General features: G+C 37.2%; 1 protein-coding gene across 5 annotated transcripts in view; it reads left to right on the top strand.

Moving 5' to 3' along the window:
* The window catches only part of LOC104590068 (increased DNA methylation 3-like), a 44,330-nt gene extending 20,926 nt beyond the window's left edge, over positions 1-23,404 (top strand). The window contains exons 2-4 of one of the 5 annotated variants that reach the window (XR_016079512.1): positions 7,312-8,597; positions 22,124-22,547; positions 22,868-23,404. Coding sequence is in view for 4 of the 5 variants with exons in the window: in XM_010248591.3 (XP_010246893.1) it covers positions 7,637-8,597; positions 22,124-22,386 (1,224 nt within the window). In the remaining variant the exon portion in view is untranslated. Of the gene's footprint in view, positions 1-7,308; positions 8,598-22,123; positions 22,833-22,867 lie in introns of those variants that run through there. The other 4 variants (XM_010248591.3, XM_010248590.3, XM_010248588.3 and 1 more) reach the window with 4 other exon arrangements.
* The last annotated feature ends 2,419 nt before the right edge of the window (positions 23,405-25,823 follow it).

Here is a 25,823-nt window from a genome sequence, read left to right as displayed (position 1 = left end):
TTAGCAAGAATAGATGAAGGGATACAATTAATCAGATGCGCAGTTGTACTAGTGGCCTCTACCCAAAATGTGGAAGGCACATACGATTCTTGTAGAAGAGTCCTTACAACACTAAGAATGTGGCCATTCTTTCTTTCTACTACACCATTTTGCTGAGGAGTGTCTGAACAATGTCATTGGACTTGTATGCCATGATGTTTCAAATAGACTAGAAATTCTCTGTCATTGTATTCTCTCCCTGAGTTTGATCTTAAGGTCGTCACATTTGCTTGAAATCAAACTCGAACCATGGTATGAAATAACTAAAAGGTTGGAAAAACTTCTGATTTGTGTTTGAAAAAGTAGATCCAAGTGTACTTGGTACAGTCATCAATGAACATCACAAAATACTTGTATCCCATTCGAGAAACAACAGATGAAGTTTATCACTATGTATAATTTCAAAAGGTAAGTAGCATGTTTACTCAAACAAATATTTAAGTTTTTCAGAGTTTGGGTGACCCAAACGTTTGAGCCATAAGTCTTGGCAAGGGACAAGGAGTTTGAGGGGGAAAGTTTGATACATAAATCATCACTCCCAATGATGTCAAGTTTCTCACCATTAGCAGTGACAATATGTCAATGGTTGGTTTCAGAAAGTCTGTTTGAGGGTTTAGGGTAGGCCCTAGTCATGTGATTTGTAGCACCAGAATCAATTATCCAAACTTGAGAGGGAGGAGAGCAATAACCATAGAACTCACCAGATAGGCCGATAGCAGAAAAAGCAGATGAGATAGTAGAGTCGTATTTCTTCCCTACTCATGGAAGCAGAGGATTCTCCCTTGGCAGTAGAGGCATCAGATACTTGTCCCTCATACACCTGATAAGCTCATGGCTGATTCTTCTTCATGGGACCCTTGCGTTGACGAATAGGGCAGTCTAGAATGATATGTCCATGCTGTTTGCAATAAGTGCAAACATTTTTCTTTTTGCAATGTGAAGCTATATGTCCATATCCCTTACATTCATAGCATATTGGGTTTTAGAAGGATCCTTTCCACCAGATTTCTTATTCCCGCGTGCAATAATATTAGTATCAGTCCCTGAATCAAGATGTTTCCCTTCTCTGTGTGCAATAGTTAGCAATCTAGTTTCTTCCCTCAACAACTCTCCCATCACAGAGTCTAAATCTAGAAGAGTTCTTCCACTCAAAATATTTGACCTGATTATTTCATACTCAGGTCGCAATCTCATAAGAAATTGGTTCACCTTTCTATTTTCAAAATGCTTTTGCAAATACTTGACACACTCAATGGGATCAGAAGGTTCAATGTGAACTAGTTCATATTCAGCCCAGAGATCAATAAAACCTGCATAGTATTCTTGTATCTTTTTGTCCCCCTGGCAGTAGGTAAAGATTTCAGATTCAATCTGGTATTGCTGTGACATATTGGACTGATGATAAACCTTTTTCACATAGGAATACATCTCATAGGTAGTCCTCAGTCTTCTCATGGGAACACCAATGTGAGGCACAATGGAGTTCAAAATCCAGATCAACTTCCATTGTGTATAGGCTTTACTATCAGCCTTATTAGGTTTACATACAGTCCCATTCAAGTAACCTTCAAGTCCCTTTCCCTTGATAAAGAAATCAAAATGGAACTTCCACATACTGTAGTTAGTTCCATCCATCAAATTTTATAGGGAGGAAGTCTATCTTTTCAGCCATCTTAAATAAGCAAAATCAACCCTGGAAAAAGATAGCAGCACTGATGTTCACTTAAATCAGCAATAAACTGGGCAGTGAATCACCTCAGCCGAACACTATTTCTCGAAAAAAAAAATCAAATAGCAATGAAGTCTGATCCCAAAACAACACCAAACCAGAGCAACTCTAGAAAGGATAAGTCACTTTATAGAGGAATCAAAATCCTCCAATAAACAACCCAGAAGAGCACAAACTTAGGACAGCACAAACTAGGGTTCCAAGGACTGATAATCGAAAAGAAAATACCCTAGGGCAGCACAAAACTAAGGTTCCAAGGACTGGTAATAGTCGATTAAGACAATAGTGAGATACGTCAACCTGAAACGAGAAGTTTTCCAGAGCAGCTTGAAGAGAAGACTTTGAAGCATGATAAAACCAGAAAAAAAAAAGGTTCAAGACTGCTGCTGTTGAGGGAGGAAGAAGCCAGACTGTTGAGATTCCTCAGTCTGCAGCTGTTCAAAACTGAACCATAAGGAGCCAAGCTGCTGCCGCCCTGGAGAGAAGACCAGAATTCCTCCAAGACTTGTCAGTTCCCACTGATTTTCTGAGTGAGAAAAAAAAAAGACTAGGGATGATCATGGGCCCGGTTGGGCCAGGATTAGCACCTATGATAAGGTATATAGATGAAGGCAAAACTTTCATTCTAATTCTTAAGCAATATGGCCCACATTGCCTGGGAATTCTAATGAAGGGCTTGCCTAGGAGGGCAAATCTCATACATGAGTTAACTCATAGTGAGTGTAACACTAAATAAGATGAAGAAGGGAAAGGCATTAGGACCTATTACTCATTAATAAACTTATTTCAATCATCAGAAAAAATAAAGGCATTAGGACCTAATGGGATTCCAATTGAAGTATGGAAAGGTATGGGAGAAGTACGCTTGTTATGGCTAACCTAGCTAGTTAATAAGATAGTGAAAGAAAGGAAGATGCTTGATGATTGGAGAAATAACGGTATGGTGCCTATATTTAAGAACAAAGGTGATATACAAAGTAGTAATAACTACCAAGGGATTAAACTTATGCACTACACTATGAAACTTTGGAAGAGAATAATTGAATAAAGATTATGACAAACAAGTATATTGGAGAACTAATTTGGCTTTATGCTAGGGAGATCAACCATGGAACTATATTCTTTTGAGACGATTGATAGAAAAGTCCAGAGAGAATAAGAAAGATCTTCATATGGTGTTCATTGATCTAAAAAATGCATATGATAGAGTCCTAGAAAGATAATATGGTGGATCTTGGAAAAGAAAGGGGTTCAAAATAGATAGACCTAATTAAGGATATGTATGAGGGGGCGATGACCAATGTCAGAACAGTGGGGGAGACTTCGGATTTTGCAGCTACTATTGGGTCTTCACCAAAGTTCAACACTTAACCCTTACCTATTTGCATTGATCATAGATGAATTGACTAAACATTATTTAGGGGGAGGTTCCGCGGTTCATGTTGTTTGCGGATGACATAGTTTTAATTGATGAAACTAATGAAGGATCAAATGCAAAATTAAGCTTATGACAAATGCCTTAGAAACAAGAGGTTTTAAAATAAGTAAGACTAAAACAAAGTATATGACAAGTAAATTTAGTAATAATGGGAGTGTAAATCAAGTTACACATAGGATTGTAATTCAATTGACCATTTCTGGTACCTTGATATCGATCAGCTCTCTAACTCACCATGCAGTTGGATGATCTAGGGATGCATGATGGAAGACTCAAAAAATCCCAAAACTCTTCTCTGATACCAAGTAGAAAAGAAAAAGCAATTATCTGATTTGATAACAGTGAGAAAGAGAGAGTTCTTAGTGAGAAAAGAAGAAGAGAAAGAGAAGAAGAGATAGGGAGAAGTCAATAATGATCTTGCTGCCCCACTCATTATCTTATATACTCATAGTAAAGATTGATTACAAAGACTAATATGCCCTTAATAGGGAGGCTGCTGTTCTGCCATTTTGTTCTGTTCATTACCATGTCCATTGTTAAATTATGAGCTCTTAAATAATTTTTTACTACTTCAACCCTTGTCCAATATGGTTTGCCCCCAGCTCTTCAAGCCCCTTTAACTTGTAACAGGCTAAAGCTATAGATGGAGGACTAAAACAGAATATATCCTATGTAAATTTTATAAGAGCAAAAACCAGGGTACACTTAGGATTAGAGACCAAGAGAACCTCAATATGATTTCTTTTGTTACCTTGGTTTGGTAATCCATAACAACGGAGAGATTGAAGAGGATGTTGCCCAAAAAATTAGAGCCGGACTAGCAAAATGGAGGGGTGAATCTGGGATACCATGTAAATAGGAGAATAGCACTTAGGCTAAAAGGAAAATGTTATAAAACGGTTACATGGATAGCAGTGTTGCATGGAGTCAAGTGTTAGACAATCAAGAAAAAATCGTCCAAGAAATGAGTTTAGTGGAAATGTGAATGTTGAGATGGATGAGTGGGAAAGCTGGAAAGAATAGGATCAGAAATGAACTTATTCAATGGAATCTGGGAGTGGTTCCAATAAGTGATAAAATGAGTGGTGTACACTTAGATAGTTTGGTCAAATGTGCAAGTAAGAACTGAGAAGTGATCTGTTACAAGTAATGTTTAAAACCTGGAATGGTGACTGACCTGTTTCTCTTTCTGGGTGACTGTTCACCAGTTTAGCCATCTGGGTTGGCAGGTTTGACCTGTGACATCATCAAAGACAAACGTCACAAACCTAAAGCATAAAGAAGCATGACAGTGGAAAGAAAGAGGGATTTGTGGTGTGCAGGTGCATAGGTGAGATTTGAGAAAGAGAGCCACACAAATAGCGATCTATGCTAGGTGGCAGTGGTCCTTGTGCCTATCCAAGTGTTGATCACCACAGCAATCCAATCAATGATGCAATCTGGTTGCCAATGAAGTCAGATCACTGTTGTAGTTTGGTTGCCATTACAGTCCAGTAACCGTTACTGCTCCCATTGCTTCTACACACTTGCCGCTGCTAACAATGCAAAACAGGGTATACTTAGAATGTCTGAAGACACAATGAATACAATGAATACCAAAAGAATGTTTGAAGACACAAAAAGATCAAAAATTAAAACTAAAAATTAAAAATTAAAAATTTAGAATTTATGCATTTTTTTGGTCAAATAAAAGCTTAAAATTTAAATATGAAATATGGTCTTACTTGTCACATGGTATGCGGATCAAATGGTTTGACAGTTAAACTATCTGGTTGATAGGTAGTTGACCAATTCAACGTTCTTTTTTATTCTTTGGTGATTAACTAAGTTGCTTCTTGATCTGGTGATGAGTCAAGTGGTTCAACCACCCAGGTCAATGATGGGTTGAAAACATTGGTTATAAGTTGAAAGGGTCTAGAAGAGATGAGGCAGACCAAAAAAGGACATGGGTTGAAATAGTGAGAAATGAAAGGTATTACAATTTAACTGTAGACATACCACTGAACAGAGTAGTATTGTGGAACAGGATTCATATAGACATTTTGATATGGTTGGGACAAAGGCTTAGTTGAGTACTTGGGTTGTGGTGCAGCAGCAAAGAGTATTCAAGTCTCCCCCCCCCCACACGGGCAAGAGGTTTTTGAGAAGTTCTTCTTGCGAATGTTAGGGGTTATATGAGAAATAATAACAGAATCTTTGAGGACAAAGTCATTCAATTGCACCGGATATCCAGAAAATATTGGCCCAGATCTCCTTTTGGGGGCTGAACTTGGTTTTTTGTGCTCCTTAAAAGATTCAATATGTTCAAAGAGGAAAATGTATTGTAAACAAAAAAAAAGTAGGCACAATACATACAAGGGGAAATGTTTACCTGTATCATACTTTATAGTGAACCACCGTCTAGACCTAATACATACTAATTTGATGTGAAATCTATATAAGTGCCCAGTCCACATGACTAGAATTAGTCTCTGCATGATTTTGTGCCAAAGGGCGTTAACAACATTAAAAAGTTCTATTTCTTTCTTTAAAAAAGCATTTGGTTTGTGGGATGGAAAAAGAAAAATGGGTGGAAAATTTTCACGTTCCATTGTTTGGTTTCAAAAGGGAAAAGTGGGAAAGTCAACCCTAACAACCATTATTAATTAATTAATTAGGTAATTAGTAATACTTTATTATTTTATATTTTATGATTAATTAATTATATCTTATTAATGGTTTATTGATTATTTTTATAATTAATTAATATTGATAATTAGTTAATTAATTATTAATCAAGAATTGATATGTTAAATTTTATTTTATTAATATTTTCTATGAATTATTTAATTATTTTGTTTTGTATTGTTAATTATTGAAAATATTTATTTATTTAATTTATTTAGTCATTAATTAGATTAATAACAAAATCATTATTTATTTATTCTTTATTTACTTATTGAATTATTAACTATTTTGTTGTTAATTATTAATTCGTTAATAATACTTTTTTATTATTAATTAGATATTAATTATTATGAATAATTATATTTTAATTTGTATTAGTTTATACTTCATTATTATTATTTTATTAATACTTATAATTTAATTAATAGTTTAGTATTTTAAAATTAATTATTATCTAATTATTAAATTAATTTTCATTGATTATTTTATTAATTATTTCTTTTAATTTACTTATCAATTTATTTTAATTTAATTATCAATAATTAATTAATTAGTTAATTAAGGAATTATTAATTACTAGTTTGATATTAATTGGTTAAATGATTATTAACATTAATTAATATGTTTAAGATTTATTATTTTATATTTTATTTTGTTTTGATTAAATTATTTTATTAATATGTTATGTTATTTTATTAATTTGATTAAATTATTTTTAATTGATTAAATTATTAATAATTTATCTATGAGTCATAGGTCTAATATTAACTCTTAGAAACACTACAAGGGAGGTTTTCTTTTCTTTTTTTTTGTTAAACAAGTTCCCCCCTACACTCCCACTTGTTTCCCACCAAAATTGTGGGATTCCACATCCCATTAATTGGGATCTATAATCCCACCTTTTTCCCATCCCATCTCATCACATCCCACAAACCAAACATGGGAAGGGAAGAAATTTAGAATGTTCCATATTTTCCCTTCCCATCCCACAAACCAAATGGAGCCTAAAAGATCCTAGCAGATGGTAAGAAGAACAAGTTTCTAAAGAGTTTGCCATTTAAATAATAGGACCATGTTTCAGTTTTCACTCATTTCATGATGAATGTTTTGGGTTTTGGGATTCTTTTTCAGTCTATTGAATATGTTGTCCTTATAGATTTCAAGTTCTGATAAGATCACTTTCCATGGATGATGGGTGTTTTGGGCTGCTCCCTTATTTCTGGAGTTTTTCCTCGTATTATATCTTTTATGTCTTATTTATCCTTTAATAAAAGTTTTCCCTATTGCCATTTGGGGGAGGAGATAAATAATTTAACATTGTGTTGTATCTTTGTATGTAGTTCATTTTCAGTATTTATTCTATCTATTCTCAATGTATGCAAGTATATTTTTCAAAGGTTGAAGTTGTTCAGTCTATATCTGTCTTATGTTGAAGCAGTATACTGATGATGGAGTTGGATTGGTTGAGCTCCAAGTCTCTCTCACTTCATCATGGATTTATTGAAGAGGGACATTCGTTATTGAGTATTCTGTCATTTCTTTGGTTATTTTCTATTGGAGATATACTATTATTTCTGTCCATTAACATGAGTTTGCTGTTTCCCTGAAAAAGATTATGTTAGGTCCACTCTGCAGTGATAACAAAAAATAGACCTCTACTTTTCAATAATGTAATTTTCTGTTGTGTATGGATTTATTAACATGATGTGAGATTGCTTCTCTTCTTGGAAAAGGAAAAGACTGAAAGAAACTAAACAGACATCATGGATGCGCAAGAGAACAAACACCCTAGGCTGTTGGCCGAGGCATCCATAAATGACCAGCGTTTTTTGCTCAACTTCATTATGGGCACTTTCTTAGGTCCGGATGTAAAATCCGATGTACCAAGGCGGTCAGCCTTTCAGAGAGTAGCGGAAGGTCTGCCACAGTACAGTTTGAATGATTTGGGTTCTTCATTTGTTAATCTTCCTCAAGTAGAGAACTTGTACTACTACATCTTGAGGAATGCACATCCAAGTGCAGTCCTGAAACCACATTCATTATACATGTATTTAAATGGTAAGCTACCCTTGCCCAACTCAGGTTTACTTGAAGATGCACGGCAGTTCACATGTATTTTTCCACTGAATCTTCACGAGCAAACTTCGTACCGAGTAAAACATAAGATCTTCAAGGGGATCATTCTAATCGAAAATCCTGACACTTCATATATTAAGTTAGAGGATTTGGAAAGATTCAGATACTTAACTGGCATATATGATATGAAGATAAATAGAGAAGAATTGCAACAATTCTGCCATTGGTACAATACAGAGAAGGAAAAAAGTGAAACAAACAACATGGGATCTTGGGATGCGACAATGACAAAAGAGGTCTCTAATGGAAATGCTCCTGGCTTTGCAAGGCATGGAGATGAATGGAAAAAGAGGTGCCTTAATGATCCATTTAAAATGCAAGCACTGCCTCAGATGGTTCCTACATATATTCATGGTCAGCATCCGATTGAAGATGTTCCTGTTAGAACCTGCAGTTTAGATGGGCCATCCATTTTATCACTCACTTCCACTCCCAGTGTGGAACAGTGGAACTCTAAGATACCTATAGCTTTAACTGGAACAGCAAAAGAAGGGAGAGCTGGTCCACCTGTTGGTCTTGTTGACATAGGAATTAGCAGAGATGCATATCTTTTCCGGGTTGCTTTACCTGGTGTCAAGAGAGATCCAGGTAAGTTATATTTTCATTTCTCTTGTACTAGTCACATTATTATCTAATGTTTATGATATTGCCTATTCATGGTTAAGTTTTTGACAATTAAATGTGATAATGCTGGCACCAATAGGGTTTTCTGGTGTTGTGTATCATATACATGTTTTACCTGCTCGAATTCTGGCAATTCATTTGGGGTCACTTCTCTTGAGGGACTATGGTAATCTTAAATCCATAACTATTCATTTATACTTGGATGGATGACCAAAACCTGGCTGGTTTTTACATAGGAATTCTGGTTTTAGAGGGTGGGCTCACTATTAAAAATCATTAAAAAATGAGGTGACCAAGTTCGTCCAAGATGCCAGATTTTTTCAATGACAATAGCTATCTTATTGGAAAAGTCTTTTATTTTGAATTCTTTTGGGGTACGTGGTGTTTGGGGATCAAATCCCATTTTTTGCATTCTGACAACTGCCTGGTAATGCTTACCTCTCATCCCCTACCAAAGAAAAACTGCATATAGTTTTTTTTTTTCAGCTTCAGCCCCAAATTTTGCCATGTTTTGCACTACTCCTACTAATGGTCCCTTACATTAAGGGTGTAAGTACTGGTTCTTTGTGGTATTCTGCAGTTCACTGCATAGAAAGAGGGTGGCATGAAAAATCACATGGACCCTTTCCATTTTGAGTTAAGGGTGCAAGTTGGGTGCTCAATTTGAATAGCTTACACCTTCAATTTTTAACAAATGCTCAACCTGAACTCACCCAAGTTGCACCTGTATCTTGAGTTGCTACCTAAAGATGTAGCATCTAAAAAAGGTAGTTTAGATTTTACCTATAAAAATACAAAATTATTATTATTGCTTGTTTTTTTCTAAAGCAAACATAATTTCTTTTTTTTAACAGGGAACTTAGATTTACCTCTCTAGAGAACATTTCTTTTATTTCAGCAATATTGAATATTATCAATCCGAACTGTACGCAAACCTGTCAAGGAAAATAAGAAGAAACAAGAAGAGAAGAAGAAACAATAGAGAGAACTATAAAAAAAAAGAAGAAACAATAGAGAGAATGGGTGGTAGATTGATCACTCCTTTCTGGTCCTTCTATTAGTATTTGTAACTTTTCTCAATAACAAGAGAAAAGACATATAGGCTCCTTTGTAGGTGACAGCAAGAAGCCAAGAACACAAAGAAATATGGCTCTTCTCATTGTTTGGGTGCAGGTTGGTTAGGCCAGCAGATGCAAGTTCGATTTTTATTTCGATGAGTAAAGAGATAACATTCATTAATAGAGAAATAGGCAATTACAAGCTTCCCATGGAGAGGCACGAGCTGCGTCCTCTCCTAATAGCAGGAAGAAAGACAAAGGAGAATAGATTACAGAAAACAGAAAACAGAAAACAGGAAACAGATTCAATCTACAATTGAGCCCAATATAAACTTTCCCTGTTTACCCCTTGCTTTGCAAGACCATCAGTCAAAGAGCTTGCAGATCTCCCCACCCATTGTTTTCTCACTGTCAAGCTCCTTGTCAGACAGTTGAATTTTTTAATTTCATTCTTAAAACACCACACTATAGAGTCCGGGTTTTGTAGCCATCCCACTACCACCTTGGAGTCCCCTTCTATTATCAGATGTTCCACACCTATCTGCACAGCTAGCTGTACTCCTTGGATAGCAGCTGCAAGTTTCTCCGTGGTGGAGTTTCCAGCTCCTATGGGCCCCGAGTAGATAAGAACCACATTCCCAGCCTCATTCCTCAGTACCCCTCCCACCCCTGACGGACCTGGATTACCAAGACTACTTCCATCGAAGTTCAGCTTCAAAAAATTTCAGGAGGGGGCTCCCAAGTCAAACTCACTTTAGTCTTTCTAGATGAACAATTAGCCACTTGCTAACCAATTCCTCCAAATATCACTATATGAGAACTGATGGAATAAGTCCAGTGATTTTAGCCATGAAATTACCCTATTTAGAATGTAGTCCTTCATCTCTTCTAAGTTTCTCTCATTCTCTTGGATGGTTCTGGTATTCCTTACCAGAGCAGCGCTGCTCTTGCACACCTCCACATAATTCTTCCTCTTCTGTTCTGCCAAGGGAGGAAAGCAGGGTAAAAAATCAAACTTGCATCCACTAGCCTAACCAACCTGCGCCCAAACAATGAGAAGAGCCACTCCCATAACTCTGCAGTAAATGAACAGGAAATTAATAGATGGTTACAGTCCTCACCATGTGACTTGCAAAGGATACACCAAGAAGGTGAAAGACAAAGATAAGGTCTTCTCTTTTGTAGAATGTCTAAGGTGTTTATTTTCCCATAATGCACTTCCCAACAAAAAGCCATAACCTTAGGGGGAACAGGCCTACACCAGATTTCCTTAAATGGAAAAGGCTGAGTGGGGTTAGGATGAGTAGTGGATTTAAAGAAAGAAGCACAAGAGAAAGATCCATTTGGCTTGGGTGTCCAGATCCGTTTGTCGGGTTTAGAAGGGTCCAAACACACTGTATCAAGTAGGTTTAGCAAATTTGTTAGGGACACAATTTTCTCTTCCCTTAGACCTCTATGAAACCCAAAATCCCAATTCGGTGTTAATGAATTATTCATAAAGGAGCAAAACTTTGAGACAGACTCCTTTTTGTACCTTGAAACAGAGAACAAAGAAGGGAAGAGGTCCTTCAATGGGGGTCTCTCCAACCTAGGTAGCCTCCCAAAAAAGAACAAAGTTACCATTACAAACATCATACCTGACAAAACTGAGAAACTGAGGAAGGATGTCATGAATAGCTTTCCAAGGAGTTGCCAAGGTTGCCTGCCGTGATACTCTAGCATCCCACCCATTATCAGAGTGACCATGGATACTACCCACCACCTCATGCCAGAGCCTCTCTCTCTCCACTGGCCACCTCCACAACCACTTCCTCAGCAGTGCTTTATTCTTTTTAATCAAATTCCCTAACCCCAATCCTCCCTCCTCTTTATTCTGGCATACAATCTCCCATTTTATCAAGTGATCCTTATTACCTTCTCCCGGCTCCCAGAGAAAATCTCGCATCACCTTCTCTAGCTTCCTAGCTTCCCTAGGTGGTATCCTAAACATGGATAGGAAATAGGTTGGTAGGTTAGCTAATGTGGCTCTTATCAACGTGATTCTTCCTCCCAAAGAAATATAGTTTCTCCCAAGTTTGATTTTTGATCCTGCTTTCTTCCCTTGGCATCACAGAAGAGGAAGAATTATGTTGAGGTGTGCAAGAGCAACGCTGATCTGGTCCGTGTGGGAAGAAAGGAATACCAGAATTTTCCAAGAGGAGATGCGAGATTTTCTCTGCAAGTAGAAATCACTATTTGTAAATCAGGATGAATTCCTTGTGAAGATAAAGAAGAAGATGAAGAGTTTCAGCAGTATAGAAAAAGAGAGGAAAGAAAGAGTGAGATGTTAACCAGAATTGAAATTAGTTCTGGCCGCCAACCCCTCGTTATATTTTATACTTAACTTAAAAGAATGAAAGATTACAAGAATGCCCTTAGTAGGGCGGCTACTAAAGTAGCTGAACAGTCACAACTTAAAAAACATATGCTAATGGGCCTAAATCCCAACAACTTCCTAACTTAACAACTTAAAATAAGAACAAAACAACTGGGCCCAATAACTAGAAATCGGCCCAACTCAACACTCCCCCTCAAGTTGGGAGTAAATGTCACATTTCCAACTTGCGTGGATCATGCTCCAGCTTGTTCCTTGCAACACTTTTTGTGAGGACATTAGCAAGCTATAGGTCAGAAACAATGTATGGGAGACAAACTTCCCCAGAAGTCACCCTTTCTTTGATGAAATGTCTATCCACTTCAATGTGCTTAGTCCGGTCATGCTGAACTGGGTTATGGGCAACAAGGTTTAAAATGTCGATGTCAATGGAAATGTCGCTTACCAAAATATAGGATATATGTCGGAAATGTCGAGGGGAAATATTGTAAAAATTAGAGACATTATGGAAATATTATGAAATATGTGGAAATATGCAAAGATATTTTGTAAAATGATAAAAGAAGCATTAATACATATTTCTAGACTATTATCTTATTCCCAACCATTATATAAAGCTAAGAAACTAAGATCAATAACAAATTAGTAAATGGCGATTTACTGATTTATTATGCATTTTGATGTTTTTACAAGGTTATCTGATATTTTCTTTTCTTATTTTTAATTCTGATTTATTATAAATTCTAATATATTTATTTCACACTAGTAAATAGAAATACATTTATTCTGATTTTTTAAATATTAAAGTTATAATACATTATGTTTTATTATAAATTTAATAAACTGATTCTCCTTTTTGTAGTATTAAGATTATGATAAATTCTGATTTCTTATAAAACTTAATGAATTTATTATGATTTTTAATAAATTATGAATTTATTATGATTTTTATTATATTTTTTAAAAAATACTAACTAGTTAATATTTTATTACTTGAAAAATATTTTATGTTTTATATTATAAAGTAATTAATTTATTCTTTTGTTTTTATGTTTTGTTAATTATTTTTATAAATATTTTATTTGAAATATTAAATAAAAATTATTAATGGAATAATCAATATTAATATACTGTATTATATTAATATAATATACTAATATATTATATTCTTTACTTTGAATTAGCTGCTGGTTCGTGGAATAGAAAGACAGGGGAGAGAGATGCTGCTGGCAGAGGTGTTTTTGGCTTGGTTGTAGCAGCAGAGAAAATAAAGAAAATAAATGGAAGAAGAAGGAGAGAGGGGAAAAGAAAGAAAGAAAACAATCAAGGGGATAGGAATGATGCTGAATATCTGTGACAGCATGAAAAGGAAAAGAGAGAAAGAGGAAAAGAAGAAGAAGACGAAAAAAAGGAGGAAAAGAGAAAGAGAAGAAGAAACAAGAGAAGGTGGGAGAGAAAGAGGTGGTGGGAGACAGAGATGGAAAACATCAAGAGAGGAAAAGTGATTGGAGTGACATGGCTATTGTTGAGGTTCTGTCAATAGAATTGGGGAAGAAGAAGGGAGAAAGGGAAAGTAAAGAGAATCAAAGAAGAAAAGAAACTGAGAGAGAGAGTGAGGCAGTGACTAATGTAAAGTTCAGATGCAGATTGGAGAGAAGAGAGAAAGAAGAAGATTGAACTGCAGCTGCTTGTTCAATGGTGGAACTGGGCAGAGGTGTGGGACTGAACCTTGGCTCTGATACCAAATTGATGCAGCACCTGTTAGAGGAAAAAAGAAAGGAAGAAAGGAAGAAACAGGGGAAAGAATAAGAGAGGAGAACAGTTTGAAGAAGAGAGTTGAAATTTGTTCTTCAAAACATAACATGATACAGCCCAACATAATGTGCTTTTATAAGAAACCTAGAAACTGAAGATTACAATTAAATCCCTACCAAATATGAAAATTACAATTAGCCCCCTACTAAGAAGAAATTTTACAAAAAACCCAAATTTTGCATTAATCAAAGTAAACTCTAAACTAATGCGATCTATGCCTAAAATAAATATGAATTCTGTGTGGTGCTTCGGACTCAAAGTGATCTCCATCAGTATGTAGGAAATAAAGAGGAGGTCAAGGGGTGATTGATGTTATGGAAATAGGGAAGATAGCAGGAGGTCATGCTGAAGTTGCGCAAGGTGCACTCCCTGGTGAAGAGAAGTCAAGGTAGGAGTAAGGTCTCATTCCCGAGGCTCTGCCTTGGTGAGCCAGTTGTGGATAAGAACAAAGCAGTTCCTGCAGTTGACAAAGAACTTCTTTCCCCTGATTTTTCTTCCACTCAGCAGTCTACTAAGGGGAAGTCTGGTGTTCTACTTCATAGTCAACATCAAGCTACCATCAGCATGCCCAGTCCTGACCTTTCCTTTCCAGGTATGGGAGTTGGCGAGGTTTTGGTTATAATATGTGCTGTTTTCTTGTGACAGATGTGCCTGTTCCCCAATCTTTTCCTGATGAAGGGAAAGGAAGCCATGAGGCGGTAGAAGAAGGGGGTGACAGTAGACTAAAAGGAGGTGATTAACTGTAACGATGTTGATAGAATTTGGGAGTTAATTTGTGTGATGTTTGAGGATTTGCAACAAAAGGAAGGAAGATGCAGTAGAAGGTGAGGGAGACTTAGTTTAGGGGGTATGGAGGGTGGGCTAGGTGTGCAGAACCTGAGGGTGGAACTAACAAGGGGATAGATTCTTCTTCATTGGAAACAAGGGGAGAAAAGCTGGAAGAAGGATCTAAAAAACCGAGAAGTTGAAGTTTTATGCAAGAAAGAGTGCGGAGAAGAAGAAGAGAAAAAAACGAAGTTAGAGGTGGAGAGATTGATCTCAGATATTGAAGGTGACATTGAATTTAGTGGAAGGGGAGTAGAAGGAAAAGGTCATAAGTAGGTAGTGTTAGGAAGTAGAGGATGTCTTTAAGATAAGGATTTATGAAGATTATAAACTTGAATGTAAGAGGGCTAGGGAGTGCAAGGAAGAAAGGTAATTAAGGATCTTTTGAAGCGGGAAAAAGCCAGATATTGTAATGCTACAAGAAACAAAATCAGTAGATGTGGATAGGAAGTGTGTTTGAAGTTTATCGAGTACAAGAGGTGTTAGATGGACGTTTACTCCTTCGGGGGCATCAATGGGAATACTAACAATGTGGAGGGAAGAAATGTTTGAAACTTTATATGAATTGATTTGAGAGATTTTCTATTTGAGTGCAAAGTTTGGAAAATGGCAACATTTGGGTGGCAACCAATGTTTATGGGCCCAACAACTACAAGGACAAGAATGAGATATGGGAGAAATTTTTTGCAATAAAACGACTTTGGGAGGGGCCTTGGTGTTTGGGAGAGGACTTCAATGTAATTAGGTTTTCATTTGAAACTGGTATCCCTAGCAGTAGGTCACCACTAGCATGAGAAAGTTTAATGATTTTATAGAAGCTTTTGAATTGATGGAGCTCCTGTTGTTACAAACTAGGTTTTGAAATTTAATTTAGAGAAAAGTTGCATAATAGCAATTAACTTGGGGAAGGGGATGTATACTCAATTATGGATTGTTTAGAATGCTCCATTTCTAGTTGGCCTTTGTCCTAGTCCTATTTAGTCCTCCCTTTGGGAGTGACCTAATGAAATAAGTTTTTGGACTCCAATGTTAGAGAGGTATGCAAAGAGGTTAATAGGGTGTTAAGTGAGGCGTTCCACTATCTAGAGGTGTAAGGTATAGAACGTAAAAGGCGTAAGCATCCCGAACACAAGGATTATGTCATTTTTCTTTATTTTTAATAAAAATATTTTATATTAAGAAGAATGAAGATGCATAACACTAGTTGAAAGGGGGGTCTTGTTGAAGCGGAGGCGAGTGAGGGAAGTGTTTGACTACCTAGAGGTGTGAGGTGTATTTTAGAACATAAGAGGCGTAAGCCTCCCGAACACAAGGAGGTGTATGCCTCCTTAAGAGGAGGGGAATGAGGAGGAACAAGGAGGAGGAAGGGAGTAGGAAGAAGAGGAAGGAGGATCTCATTTTTCTTTGTTTTTAATAAAAACCTTTTATATTAAGAAGAATGATGGTGCATAACACTAGTTGAAAGGGGGGGGGGGTCTCGTCGAGTATACCCAAGAATACCGTGCATAGTCATCCACAAAAAAAAAAGAAGATAATGGTAGCCACCCATAGAAGTAACATGATATGGTCCCCAAACATCAGTATGAATAATGTCAAAAACTGAAGAACATCTTTTATTACTTGCCTTAAATGAATGTCTACAATGTTTTCCAAGTTGACAACTCTCACACTCCAAAATGGATAACTTAACAGACTTAAATAGTTTTGGAAAACAAAAGCAAAGACCCAAAAGACAAATGCCTTAATTGATTATGCCAAAGCATAATTTGACATGCTGACTTTGACTCATTACTCCTATCGTTGACATGATGGTTTTGATGATTGGGAAGAACATCAAGAAGGTAGATTCCATTCATCTCATGACCACTCCCAATCGTCCTTTTTGACTCCGGATCCTGCCAAACACAATGACCCAGAGAAAAAATTAATGAACAATTCAGATTTTTGTCAAACTGCTCACAGACAAAAGGTTAGTACTTAATCTAGGAACATGGTGTACAGAAGGTAGGGTAATGGTATCAGTTATTTTGATTGACCCCTTCCTAACAATGGAACATGGTAGCCATTAGCTGTGGGTACTCTATCTCTAATAGAGCAGAGGTGGTATGGGGAGAAGATGGTGGAAGTATTGGTCATATGTTCTGAGGCTCCTGAGTCTATAATCCAGGGAGGTTACTTGTAGTGAAGGCATAATTTGTAGTGGCATATGAACTACCTGTATGTGCAAATGAAGTAGAATGACTAGCTCTTGGGCCACTTGCACCTTGTTGTCCACCCTGTGAAGAGTTAAAACTAGTTGTATCCCTCTAACTCAGAAACTCCCCATATCTCTCCAACTCGACCCTAACTATAGCTGTAGCAACTGATTCTAAAGAAGCTATAGTAGGTGGTCTAGATAAATCACTATCACTGCAATATTAGTATCCCCTTTCTTATTTTTGAGCTGACTTGGTATAAGGTGTGGGTGAAACTTCCAACAAGTATCTCTTGTATGCTTAGGCTTCTTACAGTGGTCATTAGAGTAAATCCTTCTTGTCCTCCTTCCTAGCATCACTACCACCTTTATCCCCATCTAGCTTAGGTTTCACTATGCTGACTATAGCCAAGGTTCAAAGTATATCGGCCAATATGTATCGTGCCGGGAGCTTCCCGATATGCCCCTATAGGGGTTGTATCGGGTTAGACCATGGTTTAGAGGGTAGCCAGGACTTAAATTGACCCCTCCGAAGTTTTGAAAAAAAAAACATAAAAAAAAGCACCGACACGGGCGTATCGGCTTGTGTCGATATTTAGAACCTTGACTATAGCCGATTGCTCAAGGTTTAAGTTTTATATCATCACATTCTTCCTCTCTTCTCTAGACGCAAAAGCATGTGCTTGAGAGGGAGTTACACTATCACAGAGAGAACATACTATCGTGCAATGTCATACTTTGGGTTGACATTGTAGACATTCATTTAAGGCATCTTTACTACTTTCCCAAATGATATGTGGCCGCATCTTTACTACTTTCCCATATCACAATCTCCAAATGATCTATCTCCTACTATAAGGTTTTGACTTTTGAGGGCTGAAAAATAAATTGCAGTAGATTTATCTCCTACTTAGTAGAAATCACCTGATTCCTCAACTGGTAGGCCGTAGCAACATTCTCACTTTGTGAGTAAATTTCTACAACTAATCCTAGATCTCCTTAGCTTTGTTAGCGCATAAAAATTTCTTGTTTATATGGGGTAACATAGAATTGCACAGCCAGGTCATCACCATGTAATTCTCCTATACCCTCCAGGAAAAATTAGTCTCAAGCTTATTCTCTCCACTGGTGACAAACCCTAAATTTCCTCGTGCACCAATAGTCACTTTCGCTGAGTGGGACTACTCCACGTAGCTTGTGCCATCCAACTTAACTGTAGTTATAGTTTCTACCCAAAAGGGTTACTAGCACCTACTCCACCTAGTCCTATTTCACCTGTGGTCTTGTATTCAACTCCACTACCCTCCATAATTTCCTTAATAGCTTAGGAAATCAACTGTAGATGAGGAAAAATAGATGTACCCCCATTAGAGGCCTAAACCACCCTTTTGGTACCTGGAAACCTTCGCTCACAAAGATTCCTTTCTTTGTGGGAGCAGGTAGAAAGAGGAGAAAAGGCTGCTGCTCCCTCTAGAGACCTTAGGAAATTCCAAAGTTTGAAACACCCTCTTCAGAAATCACCAAGAAATCTAGAAAATCCAGAGCACCCCTTCCTAGGTCAAAATTGAAGAATCTTGATGATGTCTGATCTGAGGTGTTTCGAATGGAGGACACAATCAGATAATCTTGCCAATTGGATGAGGCTGAGGTGGAAGGACAAAGTCGCACACTAAGATTTGCAACCAGGAGAAAGGTCAGAGGCCCGAGGAGTTATTCCTCGGGTAGGTACTTCGACGCTCAAGTTAGTTTGGTAGAGAAAGAGGTGGCCGGGCCGAGCAGGTTGAAATAATGCTGGTCCGGGCCGAAGAGGTAGTGTAGAGAGGTATTCAAAGAGTGTTCTTCCAAAAGTCCCTTACCTCGAGCGGTGGATACCTATTTATAGTTGGGTGTTCGTGTTCTAGATGGATAGGGCTTCCAAGGTTGTCGGGATGAGGTCGTCCGCCGAGGTCTTAAGGAGGTTTCCTCTTCCCTAGCGGAGTCCGCTTCCTTGTCTATGCAGGATACTCCTCCTTAGTCATGCTCTTCCGTTACACGTGGTGTCGATGTGGCCAGAGAGAGAGGACAGCCACGGAGATTGCCATGTGGCATCCTTGGCCAGCGCAACCATCACCTGAACAAATCCTATTGAAATCGGGAGTCTTCTTCCTCTAGTTCTTTTGATTTCAATGATCAACCCATGATCTGACACAAAGGGTTCTAGATCCACAAAAAAATCCAATAACTGGGCATTTTTGAAGTCTTCAATCAGCTTTCTAACTCACCATGCAGTTGGCTGATCTAGGGCTGCATGATGGAAGACTCAAAAAATCCCAAAAGACTGCTCTAATACCAAGTAGAAAAGAAAGAACAATAATCTGATTTGTTAACAGTGAGAAAGAAGAGAGAAAGAGACAGAGAGATCTTAGTGAGAAGAGAAGAAGAGATGGAGAGAAGCCAATAATGATCTGTCTGCCCCAGTCATCATCTTATATACTTGTAAAAAAGATTGATTACAAAGACTAAAAATGCCCTTAATGGGGCGGCTACTGTTCATAATATAAAATTAGCTCCAAAATAACAACATAAGTTAATAGGCCTCGGGTCCAATTACACCAAGGACCCAATAACACTGACTAATGATCATAAGCAAGAAGATTATAAGAAACTGCTGTATCTCAGCAATATCAACAATAAGTCTGGACAGAACATACAAACTGGCACTCCTTCAAGTTTCTCTTCTTCTTTTCTATATTCTTCAATGATTGATTTGACTTAGAAGGCATCCTGATGAGCTGGACAAGTTCTCTAAATGTATTGGTATTATTTGGGATCAGTTCAAGGATCAATGCGATTGTGTAATTTTCTAATCTCCCTCAGGAGTCTACGAGTTGTTATTACCATGTGTTATTCTGTAGAACACAAGAACCCAGCCCATAAGAAAGTTACTGTGCCCACATTCTTGTGAATCACCAGCTTTTCCGATCTATCAAAAGTTTCCCAAAGCTCCTTCCAAATAGCCCAACAGTTTTCAAAGGGAATCAAAGATCACAAAAATCTCGTTTGTAGGAATTTGGAACCGGCCATCCCTTTTTGTTTCAGTGATTTGGTGGCTCTATCATTGCACTTGGGGTTTTTGGTTAGGTGAGGGTGGAAAAGGAAAAGGGAGGGATGGAAGGTTAGAGAGAATTGGGGGGGGGGGTCATTAATCTGTTTTTATGGTAGAGTTATTATTCAAAACTCCCTTTCCCTTTTTGGCCAATTCTCATAAAGTCACCCTTACTTTTTGAAACCTCCAGAGAACCCCCTGTCAGATATTGCTGCTAGGACATAAATGGTTTAGGTGAAGTCTTTTTTTTTTTGGTGAAATGACCATAAAATCCCAGTTACTCCATTCAAAAGTAAGACTAAAGTTGGGTGGTTTTGGTTTATGGTAGGGAGTAAACTTGATTTCTAACACCCACGATCTTGATATACGGCCCAGTTCTACTTCCTTCAGATTTCAAGCTTCCTAACTAAAACCTAGTTTTGTTAATCTTTGTAACTCTCTCTCTCTCTCTCTCTCTCTCTCTCCCTCCCTCCTAAAGCCGATGGTAGAGAATTTTTTAATTGAGCCCACATCTGCTGTGGCTACAGTCAAACTCTTTTTTAACTCTGTCTACAATACCTGTCAGTCGCAGCCCATCTCCTAGTCTAGAAATGCTAATACCAAGCTATCTTGGGCCGATATTTGTTGAACCAAGAAACATTGGGAATTGACATGCTGTATCCAAGTGATTTGGCACCTAGAAGAGCGTATTCTCATGGAGATACATAGTTAATCTCTTGACTAGTCTCCTCTTTTTCTTTTTTTTACTTGTTACCCACAGTTGCATCTTTTACAGTTGTGATTAGTCTCTTCATCCTGGAGATCTCTTCTGAATTTGGATCTTATGACAGGCGACTGGAGGATAGAGACTAAAGGCTCCAGCCCTTTTATTTCTCTTTTCTGTTTTAATCCTTTTTTTCCTCTTCTTCGTTAGTTAGATGACAACCTTTGCACTTACAATAGATTTTGGCTTGTATTCCTCTCATTTTATCAAGTGGATTAGAACTGTGAGAGAAATTAATTAGAGAAGCAAAATCTACAGTTTTAGTAGCAGCATTATGAAGGCACCGATGGGTGTTTTTTTTTACCAAGATTGGATCTGATCCATTGTCTTCTTCGTTCATGTTATTGGGTTGGTATGGCATCCTTTAATCTGCTAGTAAAATAGTTCAAAAAGAGTAGTGCTGAGATAACATAGAGGTTATTTGTCTCACTCTCAACAATTGGTTGGATAAATTGGCCCGATAGGATCCAAGACTCTTGGTGATCCATTAGCTTCCATGATTGCCCAATCTAGTCAAGTGGAAGACACTCTGCTGTTAGTCTTTTTCTGTTGATCTGATCCAGTTGTGTTGCAGATTATTTTTTCTTTTTTTTACTGTTCTGTTTCAGAATTTTAATAATGTCAACCTTAACACTTGTGTATGATATTGTGACAAAAACTAAAAGCTTTAAGTAACTGCATATGCATCCATAAAAGAAAAAGGAACTGCATGTATATGCAACAGTTTGCATCAGATATCTGTCAAGAAGAAGATATAGAAAGTGAATGCTACAATCCATACAAAGAAGCTTTCAGTAAGTGCCTAAATGGGCAGTTGGAGTTGAAACTCCAGAATAGTATCTAACTCTGATTTCCAAACTGCTCTACTGATAAAGGTGCGTCTTGCATTTTCAAAGTACTAGTTCTAAAACCAGTTTTGGAAATGAAGAAGGGACTGGGTGGTCAGGGTTAATAATGGACTGGTTGAGCAGGGTTATTTTTGTCATTAAAAATGATTATTGCTTAGGCCGACAATTTCTGTTAATGGTCACTAATGGTGACCTGATGGAAGGTGAGCTTTAGATATGAAAAATCCTATGACAGGGGGCCCTCTGGAGGTTTTGAAAAGGCAGTGAATTTAGAGGGGAGTTTTAGATAATAACCCTTTTGGTATAAAGGGGGTTGCATTAATTGTCTTAAAGATTACACTTATTGAAAATAAGTTCAACAAGACAGACAAACCCTGTGCATGCTAGAGAGAAACCCTATGACATCAAAATTTTAGAAAACTTATGTAGTTTGATGTTTTTGGTGCACTATTATTTTTCTTCCCTGTGTCTATGAGCAAATATGCTAGTTCTTTTATTTAAGAGATCTTTTGATCTTTATCCTTGCAGGACAGTTCAGTTGTGAAATTGAACAGGATGGGAAGGTCCATCTTCGAGGGGTGACAGTGACCGGTGAGAAATCTATATTGAGGCATTCACGTGTTTTCCAGATGAAGACGCAGTCCCTGTGCCCACCTGGACCATTTACAATTTCGTTCAGTTTGCCAGGCCCTGTTGACCCAAGACTGTTTTTACCGGAATTCAGATCAGATGGAATTCTTGAAGCTGTTGTTATGAAATACAGAGTACTAAATGCTCAGTTTCCCAGCTGATTGTTGTCCCCATCTGTGGTATCAAGCTGCTGAACTAATTATCATACATACATATTCATATGCAATCAGATAATTTGGATGTCATATTTGGGGAAAACTGACGCCAGAGTAAACATAAGTTTTGAACCAAGCCCGAGGAAGCTGACCAGGATTTAGGAGAGGTAATTCCTTATCTGTTTATGTGTTTTATTATTTTGTGGGTTACTATCAATCCAATTTTGTAAATTACCATGTACTTCTCTGTGTAGATATCTCCATATTTAATATGGAGACTCTTTAACTTGAAAGTTTAGTGTAGTATGTTTTTGGAATTTTTTAGGATCCTCTCACACATCTATGCATGCATGTGCATAGAGATTGCCACAGACACAAAACTTATTTACACAATAAATTGAAGGCTTGTGACCAAATTAAGGAACTACAGCTATTACGGGATTGAGCCATAACTCCATTTTGTACTTCTGTTGACATGGCAAACCAGATAATAGAGGAAATTACTAGAGCATAAAAACGAGAGAAAGTAGATTGAGATGGTTGTCATGTGCATAAAAGATCATCTACAGCGCCTGTTAGAACTGATCTGTTACAAGTTGAAGGGCTAGAAGAGTTGGGAGTAGACCAGAAATGACTTGTATGGATGTGCTAAAAGTGGTTTAAGCAGACCAGAAATGTGCTAAAAATGATTTAAGCACCCATAATTTAATGATGGATATGGCACTGTATCGGTAACCAGGATTAGATGATGATGATGATGATGATTGGAAGGGCATGTTTTAGCACAAGTCTGCAAATGCTGTTTCTTCCTTACAAATTAGATTAGTTGATGCATTAATTATATAAGCATGTAATGTTCAATTCGCTGATTAATGACCCTAATGCCATGGTTTGATAGAAGTAAGAAACAGAAATGAGGGATAATTCTCAAGGAATTTCATTCCTATCAAACCAGAGTATAAATGTTCAATTGACAATCTGATCAAAGCTTGAATAATATAGAATGGTTACTGTTTAGTTGGGCACTAGCTGCTTCTAGTTGTTGCTGGTGTCGTGCCTCTCATTTCTTTTCGTTGATGGTTTTTTTTTTGATAGAAATATAAAATTCGTTAAGAAAAAAGAGAGTATACATAGAAGAGTCCAAACTGGGAGGATCATTCAGCCATACTTTATCCTCAAAGCCAAGAAGCATTAACAAGCCCCATTCAATAAAGAAACTGCAGAAAGTCCGATAAGACAGCAGTTGACTTTAAACCCATCTCCACCATAAAAAGTAAAGCTTTCTAAATAGCAAGCAAATCCAGTAGTACCGCTATCACAAAATATAAAAACGGAATCCTGATGCACTCTTGAACCAAGAACAAACTTACCAGAATCATTGATTGAAGCATTATTTATGCTCGTTTTCAAAAGAGTCTCTCTACTAAAGAACCCTGAATCTTAGCAAACAAACGATTACGATCAAATCTTTTTCCCTTTAAAAACAAATTTCTAGTTAGCTACACATGATAAGAAACAGCTGCCACCCATTTAAGAAATAACTCCTCATACCTAGACTGTAGAAAAGGACAAGGCCTCCAAAATAAAAGAAGAAACACTAAAACCAAAGCGAGTTCACAAAGAAAATAAAAGCGAGACAGCTCTCACAAAAGGGCAAAAGAAAAAAAAAGGTGAAGAATAGTCTCCTAAGCCCAATTACAAAAAACACAAACACAAGAAACATTAAAACCAGACAGCTCTCCAAAAGGGCAAATGAAAAAAAAAGGTTTAGAATTGATGTATAACTAAAAGAATGAACTTTCGGCTAGGCAGTTACATGGCAGCTCATTAGGTAGTTAGTGGTGCTGAAGACACCTGCATCAGTGGTATCAGAGCATCGGTTCTGGCACCAATGGCGGAAGGAACTCGATCACAAGATTTAAGGAGGGTTGAAAATCTCTCGAAACCCCTAATTAGGGAAAACTTTGAGAAACATAATGAAGTGGTTTCGAGTGCTGTCTAAAAGTATGAAAGGCCATGGAAGCAAGGCATCGAGAGGATATTGAATCCTTGAAAAACTTGATGATGAACTCAGATCTACATGAAGAACAGATTAACTAGAGACCCTCCAAGGTGGGAGGAGTATGTGAGGGCACTTAATATTAGATTTGGGAGCACAGTCTATGAAGATCCCATGTCTGAACTTCTAGACTTGAGACAGGCTGGTTCCGTCCAAGAGTATCAAGAAGCTTTTGAAGAATTGCTTAACCGAGTGGAAGTATGTGAAGAATATGCAGTCAGTTGCTTCCTCTCTGGCCTTAAAGAAGATATACAGATGCCTGTGAGAATGTTCATGCCAAAAACCTTGCATCAAGCTTTGAGCTTAGCAAGAATTCAAGAAGTCACAGTGGGTGTCTAAAATAAAAGAAACAGAAGCTCTTCGATAACCACTTACTCCTTTCCTTCTATCTCATCCCCAATCTTACCTAACCCTTCAAAAACCCACAATCTTACTCTGAGTAATCCATTGCCTAAACCAATCTTTGTTCCAAACTACACTCTTCTAAACATCCCAACTCCACAATCAAAACCACCAGTAAACTCCTAACTACTGAATATATGGATGAAAGAGGAGCAAGAGGTCTCTGTTTTTGGTGTGATGAGAGGTTCACACCAGGTCACATGAAAGTATCAAGACTTTTTATGAAGATTTTGAAGGAGTTTCTCTCAACTTACCATTTCTTAGTTGCTTCCAAACTAAAAATATGTAAGGTTCAAACTTGACATATAGGTTAAAGGGTTTGAATATGATAATGGAAAGACATGATATTGGAAAAAACTTGCAAGCAATCAACTAGCATCATAAAAGTAGGAACCAATCAGGTTGGTTTTCACCAAAATTCACGACGGGTTGTGATTGGTCAAAGTCATTTTGGTATAATGTCGTTTGGCATCATAGATTTTCTCATTAATAAATTGATCCATAGGCTCGAGCCTGAGATAACTAATTGAACTACATGTGAATCAATAAATGGAGGTGCTTTGATTGTATAAAGAAAATATAAAAGGAAATCTAAAGGAAGCACCTAGCACCTATTCAAAAACAATTGCTGAGTTGAGTAGGTAATTGTGCATAGGGGTGGTCATGAGCTGAGCTTCTCACGAGCTATTCAAGCTCGATTTATGAAAAAGCTCAGCTCCCGAGCCTAATTGTGCCTAGTATAATAAATAAATAATTTTTATTATACATACATATAAATATAAATATAAATATAAATATAAATATAAATATAATATTTTTATTTTTTTTATGTATAATAGTAAATAAATTTTATAGTTCTTATTTTTTTGTATGTAAAATTAAAAATTACTTTTATATGTATAATTTTTATTTTTTAGAAAAAGCTTGGCTTGTAGTTGAAATCGAACTTGTGAGCTTTTGAACTGAGCCGAGCTCGAGCTTA

The sequence above is a fragment of the Nelumbo nucifera genome, chromosome 8 (assembly GCF_055504915.1).
Source record: "Nelumbo nucifera cultivar China Antique chromosome 8, China Antique-T2T, whole genome shotgun sequence".
Classification (NCBI taxonomy): Eukaryota; Viridiplantae; Streptophyta; class Magnoliopsida; order Proteales; family Nelumbonaceae; genus Nelumbo; species Nelumbo nucifera.
This window is presented reverse-complemented; position numbering and strand designations above follow the sequence as displayed.